The sequence below is a fragment of the Bubalus kerabau genome, chromosome 21, assembly GCF_029407905.1.
Source record: "Bubalus kerabau isolate K-KA32 ecotype Philippines breed swamp buffalo chromosome 21, PCC_UOA_SB_1v2, whole genome shotgun sequence".
In the NCBI taxonomy this organism is placed as follows: domain Eukaryota; kingdom Metazoa; phylum Chordata; class Mammalia; order Artiodactyla; family Bovidae; genus Bubalus; species Bubalus kerabau.
In genome coordinates this window covers 51912906-51929768 of record NC_073644.1, presented here as the reverse complement: position 1 = coordinate 51929768, position 16863 = coordinate 51912906, and the positions used below count along the sequence as shown (strand labels likewise).

The 16863-nt window shown below is 39.5% G+C and overlaps 1 protein-coding gene across 5 annotated transcripts in view; it reads left to right on the top strand.

Annotated features, from left to right (window-relative positions):
• Positions 1 to 16863, top strand: part of DYM (dymeclin) — a 400054-nt gene that overhangs the window by 308172 nt on the left and 75019 nt on the right. For all 5 annotated transcript variants that reach the window (XM_055559056.1, XM_055559054.1, XM_055559053.1 and 2 more), the window contains one exon: positions 10288 to 10470. In XM_055559056.1, the coding sequence (XP_055415031.1) occupies positions 10288 to 10470 (183 nt within the window). The remainder of the gene's footprint in view (positions 1 to 10287; positions 10471 to 16863) is intronic.

Sequence of the window (16863 nt, the reverse complement as noted above, 5' to 3'; positions counted from 1 at the left end):
GGTCCTTTCCCTGGGTCTTAGTGCACACAGTTCTGCTTGTGCCCTCCAAAAGTCTCTGGCAGGCATGAAGTTTGATTTTAACATGATTGCACCCCTCTTACTGGCTCATTGAAGCTTCTCCTTTGTCCTTGGACAAGGGGTATCTTCTTTTGGTGGGTTCCAACATCCTCCTGTCGATGGTTGTTCAGCAGCGAGATGCGATTTTGGTGTTCCCGCAGGAGACTACGAGCACACGTCATTCTACTCTGTCTTGGGGCTTAGTCCCCAGCATCTACCAGATCATATGTTCTGTTTTACTTACGGGTCATATCACTTATTTTGTGTATCTTATAATTTTGTATTCAATGCCAAACATTGTGTCTGGCATTGAATAGAAACAGAATCTGAAGCAAAAATTATTTATGACTGTAAAAGGGTACACCTCTGCTGCTAGGCTGCCAATATGGAGTTGGATCCTTCCGGTTAGGACCCAAGTTGAGTTTGGTTTTGTATCTTCATTGTACCACCAACTTCAACTTCCCGCAGCAGTTGTTACCTGTGTTTAAAGAATGGGTCTGCGTTTTGTGGGTTTTTTCCAGTATTCCTTTACCATACTCTGCTTTCAGCAGTCCATGTAGTAGAGTTAGAGAAGAGAAGAAGTATTTTCTATTGTCCTGGTCCAGCCTTAATCTTGGGGAGTCCTTAGTTGCACCTGGGTCTTAGAGGTAGGGCTTTCTCAGCATCTCTGCCTCTCCTCCCCTTGGCAATCAAATTGCCTAATATCTGTGGTGGGCCTTGAGTGGGAGTTGAGTGCCCCTTCCCCAGTGATAGTAGACATCCGCTTGGTATTGGTAGAGGCATGGGATCCTGGTCCCAACCTCCAGTGTTAGGTTTTTGTTTCTATCCCTTCGGCCAGAATGAATCTTTGCCTATGTCCTCGGGATAAGAGGGTTATCGTTTCTCATTCAGGAGCAGTTGGGTTTTGTTCCTACTTCTCCCCTAGAAACAGTGAAAATTTGCGTGTGCTCTAGGCTAAAAGGGTTTGCTCCTCCAATAGCTTAAGGCTTTTGCTTAGCATGTGAAGAAGGTCTGGGAAGGTGCAAAGTCTTGGTGCCTGCCTGCAGCTGGTCACCTTCTGTAAGCTTGAGCCAAATGGAGCGGCTCCTAAGCGGCTGGTGGAGGCCGGTGGAAGAGAACTTTCGGGTGAATGCAGACTCCACTGGATCTGAGGCTCTCTCTCGCTTTGCAGACTGACACACTAGACCACACTTGAGCGGTTAAGACTTCATTAAAATTGTAGCTGATTTCTTCTTACCCGCTTCTGTGGGGACCACCTGTTCTGCCTGTGCTTGGCCAAAAGCGAGGGAGTGCTTGTCTTCCTTCCTTCCTTAGCGGGGCTTGTCCCTCTTGGGAATTCATTTCTCTTGATTGCCTTGCAGAATAATTTTATGATGGCCTTAAGAAGACTATTTGACTATTAAATTATCTGGCTATTCCTCCTTGTTATGGTAGGAGATGGCATTCTTTGCCGCTTTCCACATCCTGAGCAGAAGTCAATCTGGGTCTCTTAGTGCTTCCCTGCGTTGCCCAAAGTGCCCATTTGTTTTATATTTGAGACCCAGAAAGTGACTTGTCCAGTCGATAGCAAAACTGAGACAAGAACCTACGTTACAGCTTCTCTCTATTAACTTGTAGCTACCTCTTTTTTTCCTTTTTCCTTTTTTTTAAACATCAGAGCTACAGCTCTCTTATGTGTGATGCTTTACTGCCTTTCTTAGCACCACGCATCCTTCTCCCCAAGAAAGAATGAAAAAAGAACACCAGGCATCTGAAGTCTCTGATGTTTGTGTGAAATCCCTGATGTAGAGTTTAGCGATTATTTCCCTTCTATGCATTAACAATATCAAAGATAATTAACAAATGCTGCGAAAAAGTGAGTTATAGAAGAATCAGTAGATTCCCTGGTTTAGACACTGACTGTTTTCGAACTTAGCCCTGTGCATTTTTATTCTCAAAGTTTGTTTTGTTTTGTCTTTTCCCTTTCTAAGTGAACAGTGACACTTAGGTGCCACAGTAATCTAAAGTAAATTCTAAATTTTACTGAAGTTTGAGGTCACTGTAAAGATTTTTCTACTATGAGTTAACATTTTTGGTTAGTCTAATAAAATTTGCTTTCTGAATTCAGTATTTTCTGCATTCTTTATGGAAATTAAGACTTGAGACTAGGAAGGGATTTTTAAAATCTCACAAGCCCTTATTTTCGCAAATAAAAAACTGCAGCTCAGGTTAAGTGGCTCCTTAAACTCACATAGCTAGTTACTGGCAGAATTGGGATGGAGCTGGGACTCTCATATCTCAAAGTGGGGTGATAGGAAGCACTCAGTAAACTGTCAAAGTCATTTTAAAAAAAGCAGTACATCTTCCTAGAGAATTATTTTACTTAGATGTTACTTTTATAGGATCTGGAAGGCCATTGGTTTTATAATAAACAATGTATTTTGGAGAAGAGCAGACGTGAATACTAATCCTTAATATAAAACATTTCTGTTTCAAAAAAAATTATTTATTTGGCTGTGTCAGGTCTTAGTTGCGGCACCCCGAATCTTCACTGTATCTTGAGGGATCTTTTGTCGTGGCACTCAGGTTCTCCAGTTGTGGCGTACGGGCTCCAGAGCACGCCGACTCAATAGATGTAGCACTCTGCCTTGGTTGCTCTGCGGTATGTGGGATTTTAGTGACCCAACCAGGGATAGAACCCGTGTCCCCTGCGTTGCAAAGTGGATTCTTAACTACTGGAACACCTGGGAAGTGCCAAAACACTGCATTTTTAAGAACAAAATGGAAAATTCCAAGCTCAGGGGGCTTCTTTAGTGGTCCAGTGGTTAAGACACTGCACTCCCAGTGCAGGGGGCCCGGGTTCGATCCCTGGTCAGGGAACTAAGATCCTGCATGCTACATGGCATGGCCTAAATGAATTAATATTTCCTTGTTTTAAAAAAAGCTCCATGTGTGCTTCCTCTCTTCTGCCAACGGGAGGGCTGGGGGAGGGGTGAGAAGCACAGTTCCACACCCCAGTGCTGCCCAGTGTGAGTAGCCAGCTAAGGTAGACGCTTGTGGGGGGCTGCAGCCTAGCTGGATTTCAATCGGCACATTCCTTTTTTGGAGTTCTTTGGCTATTTTCCAGGTGTGCAAAAACATGTAAAGTTAACCCATCTCCCCGGGCAGTCACCATTATCTTGCTTTCCCGCCACCAGTAAGCATGCTGTAAATAACAGGCTTCCCAGGATTCTAGTTTAGGCTCATGGGCCACATTCAGACCCTGCCCAAGGGATGAAGAAAACGACCACTTCATTTTACCCAAGACAGTGGTGCCAGACCTCAGCCTTCAGCCTTCTTCAGCCTCAGCCTTCTCCCCCGCTGCCCCCCACGTTATTAATGGTTCACATCATTTCCTCTGATCGCAGGATTATTCTTCAGCTGTAATTCTGTATGTAGTGGAAAGCTAGTTCTTGCTGTCAGAATCTCGATATTCTGGGACAGTTCCAGTTGTGGCTGGAAATAGCATGGTCACAAAGCTTTTCAGCAGTGTGCCAGTGAATTTTAACAACAGAGAGATAGCAAGATTCCATCACTGAATGACTAGCTTTGAAGGCCATTTGCACGTTAACTTAAAAAAAAAGAGTCTTTCCTGTAGCTTCCGCCCCACTCTCCCCCACTTTGGCCAAGTCCCATTAATTTTGTTGAAGGTTTTTATTTTCTGCTGAAAATGCAGGAAATTTAGACAACTCTCTTGGAATCCCCCCAAAACTAATACAAACAAGATACATATGCTTCTCTTAAGGAAACTAAAAATAAATGATTTGGAACTATTTAACTGTATAAATTCCCTCTTAAAAGAAAAAGGAAGTTTATATAATGAAGCAGCCCTGACTGCTGTTGACAGGGTAAGGTGCTCCCACAGCTGCCAGCTTGTCCATTTGACGTGAATTCACTACTTAGCACAGATCATGTACACCGTTTATTACCAGCATGTACAAAACCATCAGGAACATCTGAAAAGGGGCTGTTTTCTCAAGGCCCTTGTATTTACATTTGAGATTTTCTACAATAAAATAAGCCTGGCCTTTTTTTTTTGAGAAGAAAGTCTGTTTGACGTGGGATCCATTCCTGGCATGGAAGTTGTATGTACTGAAAAGAAAATACCATGAATGAAAAAGACACAATATTCTCCATGTATTTTGTTGCTCTACCAATGAACCATCTGATTTTATCTCTGACAAAGCTAATTTTGGTTAGTTTTTGGAAATGTGTCTTTTAAAAAAAAGAAAACATGTCTTTTTAAAAAACTTTATTTTATTCCATAAATGTTAACTATATAAATGTAATTTATACACTTCCCTAAAGGACTAGTTTTGTAAATTAATAAAAATGGGATTTAGCACATATCTAAAGCTAAGAGATGTGATTCTTTGCACTTACAACATTTGCATTAATTTATCCACTTTGGAAAGGCAGTTATCTTTTATGTTCTTTCTGTAATAGTATTTAAAATTTAAATGATTTATAGAGTTACATGTTAAAATACGTATTATCAGAAAATTTATAATCAACCACTCCCTAATTTAAGCTTATTTTTAATTTCTGAATTACATTCAATTTCTCATTTTTGTTTTGTAATTGTTTTGCAACATTAAAATATACAGTATGCTTTCTAGTGTGAGTGACAATATGGCAAAATATGATACTGTATAAAATGTCTTTGCTCTAGTTCCTTTGGTTATATTTTCAGTCAATTTTAGTAATGTCAGAAAAACTTTGTTCTTGACATTTAATTTATAAATCTGCAGCTGAAAATAATATTTGAAAGATAGCATTAGAATTAGAACTTGTCACAGAAACAGTAAAAAAAGGAAGTAAAATACCTAGTAATTCCTTTAAGTATAAGAGAATTAGTATAACTTCTAAGGAGCCTCAGTCAGACTGATGAATGTAAATTGAAACCTAATGTGGAGTATACTTATTGAGGTAGTTTCCAGTTTATACTTTACCTGACTTGGGGATAAAATAAATGGTCAGTAGTTTGGTTTGGGTTTAAATGAGCAGGTACCTGTTTGGCTATCCTGTTTGTTGTATCATCCTGTTTCTTGTATTATCCTGTTTGTTGTAGCAAATTATTTAATAAAACATCGAGAATAAATTATCAATATGTTTGAAAGCAGAAAGTGTAAGCTATCAATAGGTAATTCGTTTTTTATATTTAAGTTTAATATATTAGGACTTAAGGGTCCTAATGTTATATGTAACATAAATGGGTACAGAATACTTAGGAACATGAAATTCTGCAGAAAGCTAATGTTTTGACTTGTATTACTATGATAGTCATACTATCTCACTGGGTTGCTCTTAGATGAGAGAAAATTCTGAACTCAAAGTTCCTTTCTCCTCTTCTAATTCAAGTAGAAGATGAAAATACAGTCGAGGGAACTATAATCACAATTATGTTGTCAGTTCCCAATATGAAGGCTAATCCCTTTTCTTTGCTCCAAACACATAAAAGTAATAGATGAACCGTAACTAGAAAAAAAAAAAAACCTTGAAACCATATAGCCTCACCCTAAAATGAGAGAGGGAACTTCTTGATCAACGAGAAATAGAAAAAGCACTCGAAGCAGATAGCAGGGTCTGAAGCTGTGAGGCTGCCAAGCTTCTTGTCTGGAAGGAGGCAGGAGTGGCTGGGAGCTCAGCTGCTGCAAGGCAGGCACAGCACTCAGGGGCCCTTGGGAGGCAGCACGGTAGTGCCGGGTTCCCTGCTAGAAACTAAGAGGTAGAATAGACCCCTTACTGAAAAGAGCCTGAGTAGAGGCACTAATGATGACCCTTAAGTTCTGTGTCTAGGAAGGTGGGAAGACCCAGAACCAGCCTCACTCTGGAACCCTGAGCCTATTGTGAGGGGATGTGGCTTGGTGACAGACCTTGCTTATCCTGCCTTTAATGTGGTTGCATGGCAGCAGCCCTGATAAACCAATGATGAGACCTCGTTTCAGACTGGGAGCTCTAGAAAGCTACTGCATGACCTGTAGGCTTGGGGGGATTAAGCCATACTAAGTGGGCCTACATAACCAAAATTCCAAAATATATGCTAAAATCTAACTTAATACTAAGAAAGACAGCCAACATAGTCATGATCATGTTTAAGGTAAGTTTATCCAAAGAGAAGCAAAAATTAATAGGATAATTTTGAAAGTACTCTTAAGTATTTTTAATATGCTCAAAGATAAATGAAGGATATAGTATTTGTTAAGAAGAATAAATAAATATAAAATAAAAACGACGAAATGAAACAAGAACATGACTCAGAACTATTTCATTAGAAAGCTTAGAATGAAAAATATAGTCATTAGATTTGAAAGCTCAGTAGACAAATTCTAAACTGGGCAGTATCAAAGACTGTTAGTAAATTGTAAGATAATGAGAAAAAATTATCCAAATTATCTTTATGGAAGAGACTAGGTTGTCAGATGGAAAGAACACTCTGAATACTAAGCAGGATAAATAAAGATAAATCAACACTGAAACACATGGTTGTGAAACTCAAGAGTGTTAAAGAATGAAAAATAAATCTTAAAGGCTATCAAAAAGCTTTTCCACAGGGCAGCAGTAGTTAGGTTTGTATAATAAACCGCTCAAAGCCAAAAATAGATGCCAGAATAAAGTGAACAAGTATCTTTTAAGTTTGTAAAGAAGTAACTAATTCTATACCCAGATAAAATATAAGAGTGAATGTAAAATAAAGACATATTTCAACCACGCTAGGACTGAAAGAGTTTATTATCCATAGACTTCACTGAAAGCAATATTAAAGGATGTACTTCAAATAGAAGAAAAGTTTACCTATAGAGAAGCGGAATGCAAGAACTAGTGGTGTGCACTGAAATCCATATGTCAACTTAGTTAACCGCTGACTTTTTGTTCAGATGCTCAGTCCTGTCCGACTCTTTGTGACCCAATGGACTGCAGCATGCCAAGCTTCCCTGTCCTTCACCATCTCCTGGAGTTTGTTCAAACTCACGTTCATCAAGTCAGTGATGCCATCCAACCATCTCATCCTGTTATCCCCTTCTCCTTCTGTCTTCAATCTTCTCCAGCATCAGGGTCTTTTCCAGTGAGTTGGCTCTTCACATCAAATGGCCAAAGTATTGGAGTTTCAGCTTCAGCATCAGTCCTTCCAGTGAATATTCAGGATCAATTTCCTTTAGGATTGACTGGTTTGATCTCCTTGCTTTCCAAGAGACTCTTAAGAATCTTGTCCAGCACCACAGTTCTAAAGAATCAGTTCTTTGGTGCTCAGACTTTTTTATTGTCCAGCTCTCACATCTGTACAGGCCTACCAGAAAAACCATAGCTTTGACTATATGGACCTTTGTAGGCAAAGTAATGTCTCTGTTTCTTAATATGTTGTCTAGGTTTGTCATAGCTTTTCTTCCAAAGAGCAAGCGTATTTTAATTTCACAGCTGCAGTCACTGTCCACAGTGAATTTGGATCCCAAGAAAATAAAGTCTATCACTGTTCCCATTTTTTCCCCAACTATTTGCCATGAAGTGATGAGACTGGACGCCATGATCTTCGTTTTCCGAATGCTGAGTTTTAAGCCAGGTTTTTCACTCTCCTCTTTCACTTTCATCAAGAGGCTCTTTAGTTCCTCTTCACTTTCTGCCATAAGGGTGGTATCATCTACATATCTCAGGTTATCGATATTTCTCCCTGCAATCTTGATTCCAGCTTCTGCTTCATCCAGCCCAGCATTTCACGTGATGTACTCTGCATATAAGTTAAATAAGCAGGGTGACAGTATACAGCCTTGACGTACTCCTTTCCCAATTTTGAACCAGTTCGTTGTTTCATGTCTGGTTCTAACTGTTGCTTCATAAGCTGCATGCAGATTTCTAAGGAGACAAGTAAGGTGGCCTGGTATTCCCATCTCTGAAGAATTTTCCAGTTTGTTGTGATCTCTGCAGTCAAAGGCTTCAGTGTAGTCATTGAAGCAGAAGTAGATGTTTTTCTGGAATGATCTTGCTTTTTCTATGATCCAGTGGATGTTGGCAATTTGATCCCTGGTTCCTCTGCCTTTTCTAAATCCAGCTTGTACATCTGGAAGTTCTCAGTTTACATGCTGTTGAAGCTAACTTGAAGGATTTTTAGCATTACATTGCTAGCATGTGAAATGAGTGCAGTCGTGTGGTAGTTTGAACATTATTTGGCATTTTCCCTTCTTTGAGATTGGAATGAAAACTGGCCTGAGTACTGATTTTTTTAAAACCAATTTATGGTTTTTTTAAAAAACATGAAATTAAAAACCTAAGCAACTGTAACAAAACAAGGAAGAATGGGGTCAGCACCTTTCTGTTCAAGAAGTTAAAGTGTATTAACCTCCTTTGATCTTGTTCAGGAGGTAAATAGCAATATTTTATCTATTCTTTTTTATTTATTTATTGGTTACAGTGGTCTTCGTTATTGCGTACAGGTTTTCTCTAGTTGCGGTGAGCAGAGGCTATTCTCTACCTGCAGCGTGTGGGTTTCTCATTGCAGTGGCTCCTCTCGTTACGGAGCAGGACTTTAGAGCACGTGGGCTTCGGAAGTTGCAGCTTGCGGGCTCCAGGGTGCGGGCTCAGGAGTTGTGGCACACAGGCTTAGCTGCCTCTCCGCAGCATGTGGGGTCTCCCACATGCTAGAACCCATGTCTCCTGTATTTGCAGGTGTTTCTTATCCACTGGGCCACTTTATCCCTTGGACATTGATTTTGCTTTCCTTTTTTTCTGTCCCGTAAATGTTAATTTGTTGCTGGATGTTCTTAAAACAATACTGCTGCTGCTGCTGCTACTGCTAAGTCGCTTCAGTCGTGTCCGACTCTGTGCGACCCCATAGATGGCAGCCCACCAGGCTCCCCCGTCCCTGGGATTCTCCAGGCAAGAACACTGGAGTGGGTTGCCATTTCCTTCTCCAATGCATGAAAAGGAAAAGTGAAAGTGAAGTTGCTCAGTCGTGTCTGACTCTAGCGACCCCATGGACTGCAGCCTACCAGGCTCCTCCGTCCATGGGGTTTTCTAGGCAAAAGTACTGGAGTGGGGTGCCATAAAACAATACAGGTGGAGGTAAATTGTATGGAAATAAGTATACCTTTTTGTGTGCTATATCGGGGTGGTAAACTTTTCCACCAGAGTCCAGATAGTAAATATTTTTTATTTTGTAAGCCATGCAGTCTTAGATGTGAAGTGTATTTTACCTCATAATAAGTCATTCCTACTTTATTTTGATTAATAGTTCATGTTATATCTTTTTCCATTTTTTTTTACCTTCAATCTAACTTTATTTAAAGTGAGTTACATTTGAAGTTTCTTGTAGATAGCATATAGTTGCATCATGTATTTTTTTATCCACTCTGTTGTTGTTCAGATTTTAATTATTGTAATCTCTTTGTATGGATTTTCTGTAGACACTTTACATATATAACTTACATAACTTGCTGCATCTAGTAGTGTTGACATTTTCCCAATTCAAATGAGAGGTAGAAAATATCCTCTCTTTAAATTCCTTTGCTCTCCCTGGTTTATAATATAATTGTCTTAGGTGTTCCTTTGCATCCATTGAGAACCACATCAGTGTTACAATTTTTGCCCCAACTGTAAAACATAATTTAGAAAACTCAGAAGAAGGAAAGTGTCATATTCACCTATGTTTTTGCCTTCCATTGTTCTTTCTTTCAAGAGATGTGTTGATTACTTACTTTGAATTTTGCTCTTATGAACTATTTCACATTCAGATTCCCAAAGACTATTAACTCTCAGGAAACAGAAACAAAACATTAGGCTGTTTATCTGTAAATATGAACGTTGAATGGCACTGTAGAAAAGTGAGGTCATATTCCGAATTAGAAATTCTTCTTTGAATTGATAAGACCCTACTATCACTTTATATTGAGCAAGTTTAGTGATTTAAGGTGGTACACTGATAAGAGTACAAATTAGGATCTATTAATCAAAGCTCCAAATTTTCTTCTAGATTAGAAAGTCTAAAATTTATTAATGTGAAATGTATGATTAGCACCATATTTAGTTCAAAAGTTATAACTCAAATCCTTTAGTAACTGATAAACTTAACTCTAAAAATTCTTGACAAAAATAATCTTGAAGAGTTCTTGTGCATGATCTTTCCAATGCTGTTATAATTGTAAAGCAGTTGCCTTCATTCTAATTAATTCTATGTCAAGGAGGAAAATACTGACTCTTATGGGGATTTTCTTTCTTTATCAGGCACAAGACCTAAATGTCATTGAAGAAGTGATTCGAATGATGTTAGAGATCATCAACTCCTGCCTGACAAATTCTCTTCATCACAATCCAAACTTGGTATATGCACTTCTTTACAAACGAGATCTCTTTGAACAATTTCGAACTCATCCTTCATTTCAGGATATCATGCAAAATATTGATCTGGTAAGTGTAAATGGAGATATTTACTGTTCTTTTTTAAACAGAGAAAGTTTAACAAAACTTGAAAAAAAAAACTCTACAATAGTCTCTTGAACTTTCACTGTATTTGCCATCTATTCCAACAATTGTCACCTTCCACATGTGTGTATGTATTGTATACAGACACACACATATATATACACATGCACATATATGTCTTTAGGAGAATTGAGATCATATTTTATATCTTAATAGTTCTGGATTCTGCTATTTTTACTTAACACATTTTCCTGTGATATTAATTCTTTGAAAATCTCACATTTTAATAACTATATAACCTATATTTCATGGATCACAGCCTTGTCATGGCATGTCAAAGGGGCTTGAAGCTATGAGCCACTCTGTGCCAGGCCACCCAAGAGGGACAGGTCATAGTGCAGAGTTCTGACAAAATGTGGTCCACTGGAGGAGGAAATGGCAACCCACTCCAGTATTCTTGCCGGAGAAACCCATGGACATACGAAAGAGGAAGAAGATTTGACACCAGAAGCTGAGCCCTGCAGGTCGGAAGGTATCCCGTTTGCTACTGGGGTAGAGTGGAGGGCAATTACCAACAGCTTCAGAAAGAAGGAAGCAGCTGGGCCAAAGTGGAAATGACCCTCAGTTGTAGATGTGTCTGATGGGAAAGTAAAGTCCAGTGCTATAAAGAATATATTTCTTAGGAACCTGAAATGTTAGGTCCATGAATCAAGGTAAACTGGACATGATCAAGCAGGAGATGGCAAGAATGGACATTGACATCTTATGAATCAGTGAACTAAAATGGATGGGAATGCGAATTTAATTCAAATGACTGTTATATCTACTACTGTGGGCAAGAATTCCTTAGGAGAAATGGAATAGCCCTCATAGTCAACAAAAAAGTGAAACAGAGTACTTGAGTGCAACCTCAAAAACAATAGAATGATCTCAGTTCATTTCCAAGGCAAACCATTCAACATTACAGTAATCCAAGTCTATGCCCCAACCACTGATGCTGAAGAAGCTGAAACTAACTGGTTCTGTGAAGACCTACAATAATTTTAGAAGTAACACCAAAAAAAAATGTCCTTTTCATCATAGGGGATCGCCGTGCAAAAGTAGGAAGTCAAGAGATGCCTGATATACAGGCAAGTTTGGCCTTGGGGTACAAGTTTGGCCTTGGGGTAACATTGTACGGGAACCAGTGACCAAAACCGTCCCAAAGGAAAAGAAATGCAAGAAGGCAAAGTGGTTGTCTGAGGAAGTTTCACAAATAGTTTAGGAAAAAAGATAAGCAAAAGGCAAAGGAGAAAGGAAAAGATAATACCAACTGAATGCAGAGTTCCAGAGAATAAAAAGAAGAGATAAGAAAGCCTTGTTAGGTGAACAGTGCAAAGAAATAGAGGAAAACAATAAAATGGGAAATACTAGAAATCTCTTCAGGAAAATTGGAGATATCAAGGGATATTTCATGCAAAGGTGGACATGACAAAGGACAGAAATGGTAAGGACCTAACAGAAACAGAAGAGATTAAGAAGAAGTGGCAGGAATACACATTGCTGCTGCTGCTAAGTCACTTCAGTCATGTCTGACTCTCTGCAACCCCACAGACAGCAGCCTATCAGGTTCCACCGTCCCCAAGACTCTCCAGGCAAGAACACACATTAGAACCATACAAAAAACGTCTTACTGACCTGATTAACCACACTGGTGTGGTCACTCACCTGGAGCTGGACATCCTGGAATATGAAGTCAAGTGGGCCTTAAGTGGCAAAATTCCAGCTGAGCTATTTCAAATCCTAAAAGATGATGCCATTAAAGTCAATATGTCAGCAAGTTAGGAAAACTCAGCAGTGGCCACAAGATTGGAAAAGATCAGTTTTCATTCCAATCCCAAAGAAGGGCAATGCCAAAGAATGTTCAAACTCCCGTGCACTTGTGCTCATTTCACATGCAAACAAGGTAATGCTCAAAATCCTTCAGTTAGCTTCAGCAGTATGTGGACCAGGAACTTCCAGATGTACAAAATTGATTTAGAGAAGACAGAGGAACTAGAGATCAAATTGCCAACATTCATTGGATTATGGAGAAAGCAAGGGAGTTCCAGAAAAACATCTACTACTGCTTCATTGACTACCCTGAAGCCTCTGTGTGGATCACAGCAAACTGTGGAAAATTCTTAAAGAGTTGGAAATACCAGACCACCTTACCTGTCTCCTGAGAAACTTGTATGTGGATCAAGAAGCAAAAGTTAGAACCAGACATGGACCAATTGAATGGTTCAGAATTGGGAAAAGAGTATGACAAGACCGTATATTGTCATCCTGCTTATTTAACTTCTATGCCGAGTACATCATGCAAAATGTACACAAGCTGGAATCAAGGTTTCCAGGAGAAATATCAACAACTTCAGATATGCAGTTGATACCACTCTAATGGCAGAAAGCAAAGAGGAACCAAAGAGCATCTTGATGAGGGTGAAAGAGGAGAGTGAAAAACCTGGCTTAAAACTCAGAAACTAAGATCATGGTACCTGGTCCCATCACTTCATGGCAAATAGATAGGGGGAAAGTGGAGACAGTGACAGATTTAATTTTCTTGGGCTCCAAAATCACTCCAGACAATGTCCGCAGTCATGAAGTTAAAAGACGCTTGCTCTTTGGAAGGAAAGCTATGACAAACCTAGACAGTGTATCAGTTTGCTGACAGAGATCCTTGTAGTCAAAGCTGTGGTTTTTCTGGTAGTCATGTACAGATGTGGGAGTTGGAGCATAAATAAGCCTGAGCACAGAATTGATGCTTTCAAATTGTGATGCTGGAGAAAACTCGACAGTCCTTTGGACCACGAGGAGATCAAACCAGTCTATCCTAAAGGAGATGAACCCTGGATACTTGTTGGAAGAACTGTTACTGAAGCTGAAGTTACAATACTTTGGCCACCTGATGCGAAGAGATGACTCTTTGGAAAAGACACTGATGCCGGAAAGATTGAGGGCAGGAGGAGAAAGGGGCAGTTGAGAGAGAAATAGTTGGATAATATCACCACTCAGTGGACATAAATATGAGCTAACTCTGGGAGACGGTGGAGGACAGAGGAGCATGCCACAGTTCATGAGGTCACAAAAAGTCAGACACAATTTAGCGACTGAACAACATTAACCTGTATTATGGAGGTCCTAAAATATGTTAACCCTTACCCCATTATTGCTTATTTGATTGTTTCTAATATTTTGTAATTAATTCATAATTAACAGTTTCTAAATAAATTATAGCTCACCTTTTTTAGTTCTGTTGTTGGTGTAGTCTTAAACTGGAATTGTACTAGTTCTTACTGTCAGAGTTGTCTATATCTTCGAGATTGACCCCATGTCAAATTGCTGTCTAGATGTATTGTACAACTCATGTGTCTGTGATCATCTCTTACTTCTGCAAGTGACCTATGAGAGGATCTACCTCACTACTTTTACAGCTTTGAGTATTATATTTATTTCAGGATTTGCTATTTTGTATTAAAAATGGTATTTCATTATTGTTTTTAATTTTTATTTCTTTCATAATTAGTGTGATTGAACATTTTTCACAGTTCTGTGAACCTTCACGTCCTGTTCTTTTTAAAAAGATTTTTCTGCTAAGCCTTCTATTGCTATATTAATGTTTCCCAGTTCGATTTGATTCCACAGATATTTGTTGTATAGCTCATCAGGTTCACAGTTGCTGTGCACAAGAGGAAGCTGAAGAGCTACCATCCCTGTCCTTGTTTTACTTATATTTGCTGTTGTTCAGTCGCCCAGTCGTGTCCGACTCTTTGCCACCCCATGAACGGCAGCATGCGAGGCCTCCCTGTCCCTCACCATCTCCCGAAGTTTGCCCAAGTTCATGTTTATTGCATTGGTGATGTCATCCAGCCATCTCATTCTCTGACGCCGTCTTCTCCTTCTGCCCTCAATCTTTCCCAGCACTGGGGACTTTCCCAGGGAGTCAGCTATTTGCATGTCATTTACTTAAATTTAGGAAGATTTTAAACAGTTATTGCACGAGTATAAATATGTACAGTTATTTCCATCATGACTGAGCACAGGTGCATACCTTCCTCCAGGGTGTGCACCTCATAGTGAAATTGCTGCATAACATGTACCATTTCCTTTGTTATGTATGTGCTCTGCTAAGTTGCTTCAGTCATGTCCAACTTTATGCGAACCTATGGACTGTAGCCCACCCAGGCTCCTCTGTCCTTGGAATTCTGCAGGCAAGAATACTGGAGTGGATTGCCATTCCCCTCTGCAGCGGATCTTCCCAACTCAGAGATCAAACCGCATCTGTTACGTCTAACCTGCATTAGCAGGCGATTTCTTTACCACTAGTGCTACCTGGGATGCCACCGTTTTACTCTTTGACCGGTGGTATGTAGAATTCCTGTTGCTGCACATCCTCGTGGACCTTAGTTTTGTCATTTTTGTAATAGCACCTCACTGTGGTTTTCATTTGGGTTTCCTCGTGTAATGCCTAGGCAAGTCTTTTGCCAGTTTTTCAGCTGAGTTATTTATCTTTATGTAGATTCTTTGTTCTAGTTATGTTCTAGTTATGTTGTTAGACCTGTCTTCATTATGTTTTGCAAATATCCAGTCACTAACACAAATACAAACTTTCTGACATAACTTTAAAACTCCTCTCAGAATAGTCAGACATCAGTTCTCAGTCCTATTCTTTTCTTGGAGAACTGCTTCCAGCCCCAGCCAGCTTGGACTCTGGTTCTCCTGCCCAACTGCAGAACCTTCTGAGAATTTCCCTCAGCTGTCCCCTTGGTTGATCTTGGCTCCTGTGAAGTCCTCTTTCTTGGCTTACTGCTTCAGGTTGGTAGAGCTTACACTACTGTAGCTTTCTGGGAAAAGGATATATGTGAGATAGGTTTTTTTATTTTTTTAGTTTCTAATGTCTGAAAATGTTTTTCTTCTTTTTTAATATATGACTGTTGTCTTGGGAAGCTTTGGGGATCTCTCTATTACTGTGTCCTGAAACTTCATGATTTGCTGTGCCTTGGTCAGTTGTATTTGGTGCTTAGAGGGTCCTTTTAGTCTAGAAACTCATGCTCAGAGCTTTCAAATACTCATTTAATTATTTCTTCCTGGTTGTTTCTCTGTCTCCTGCTGTTTCCTCTCTTTGAAACTTTTATAAGAAAGATGGCCATTTCTTTTCAAGCCCCTTCATGTTGGTATCACTAAGTGTTACTTCTTAGACCCAGTTTCCTCATAGTAAGAGTCCTCCAAGCTCCTGCCTGGGGTCTCTGCATCCATCTGTGAGGGTTTTAAAAGCTGAGGTAGAAAGAGACTGCATCATATTGAGGGTGGGGAAAGAGGGTGAGAGTGACCTCTAAGGTGTAAACTTCCTGGCTTCTTCCAGGATTACAGCAATACATAGATGGATGCATGGACTCTGATCACATTTAAGATATTTAAGAACAGTTCTATCCATTCTCATAAGCCAAGTAGATTAATTTTTGTCTCATCCCAGTAGAGTCTTGTGTACTTGTTAGGTACTTAATTGAAACCAGCTTTAAACTATAACCAAGCTCCCGTTCCAGACTCTTAACACATAAGTTCTATGAGTTGCTAAATACTCTGGAATCCACACAATTACGCTGTGTTTAGTTAAATACCACTATGTATACTCTTGCAGATCTGTTCATTGATTTGCTCCATATCACTGCCGTGTAATGATTGCTGGTAAACAGAAATAAAAACTAAAACTCTTCACTGTCAGTTTAGTTAGTGTTTTCATGGACTGTCCTTAAGCTGCCTCAACTATATACCTAGCAGTTGCAGCTATAGCAGGTTATTTTGCCATTCACACGCTTGTCATTTTCCTGAACTACTATCAGTATTATTTAGATTTCATTAACAAAATTGGGGCAGCTGAGAACCATTGTCATCTTTGCAGTTAGAATAAAGCTGAAACATCATTTCAAATGAGCATGGTTATATCTTAAAGTTAGACTTGAAATTTAAGGTCTGTAATTAAATTCTCACCATTATGAACAGGTATGTAGATATATTGATATTTAGGATGTGTGATAGCATCCTCAGGCCACTTCTCAAATATTTCTTCTCTGGCCCCATGTCCTGCTTGTTAAGTCTGGGTTTAACCAGAAGAGCATCTCCTTTTAAAATTGACAAGTATTGTCAATAGGATCATGAAACAAACGGTTGTCCGAGAGACATCGATCACAGCTTATTCCTACCTTTTTCTGTTGGCTAGATTCTTTTTGACAACTCGGTAGTCTAGTTTATGGTCCAAGAATGCATGTTAGTGTCTGTGCTTCGATGAGAAAACCCAGGCACCGAGAGATCTTTACCTCCATGGAAAAAGTAGAGTCTACTTTTTCCCAGGGAGAGTCTCCA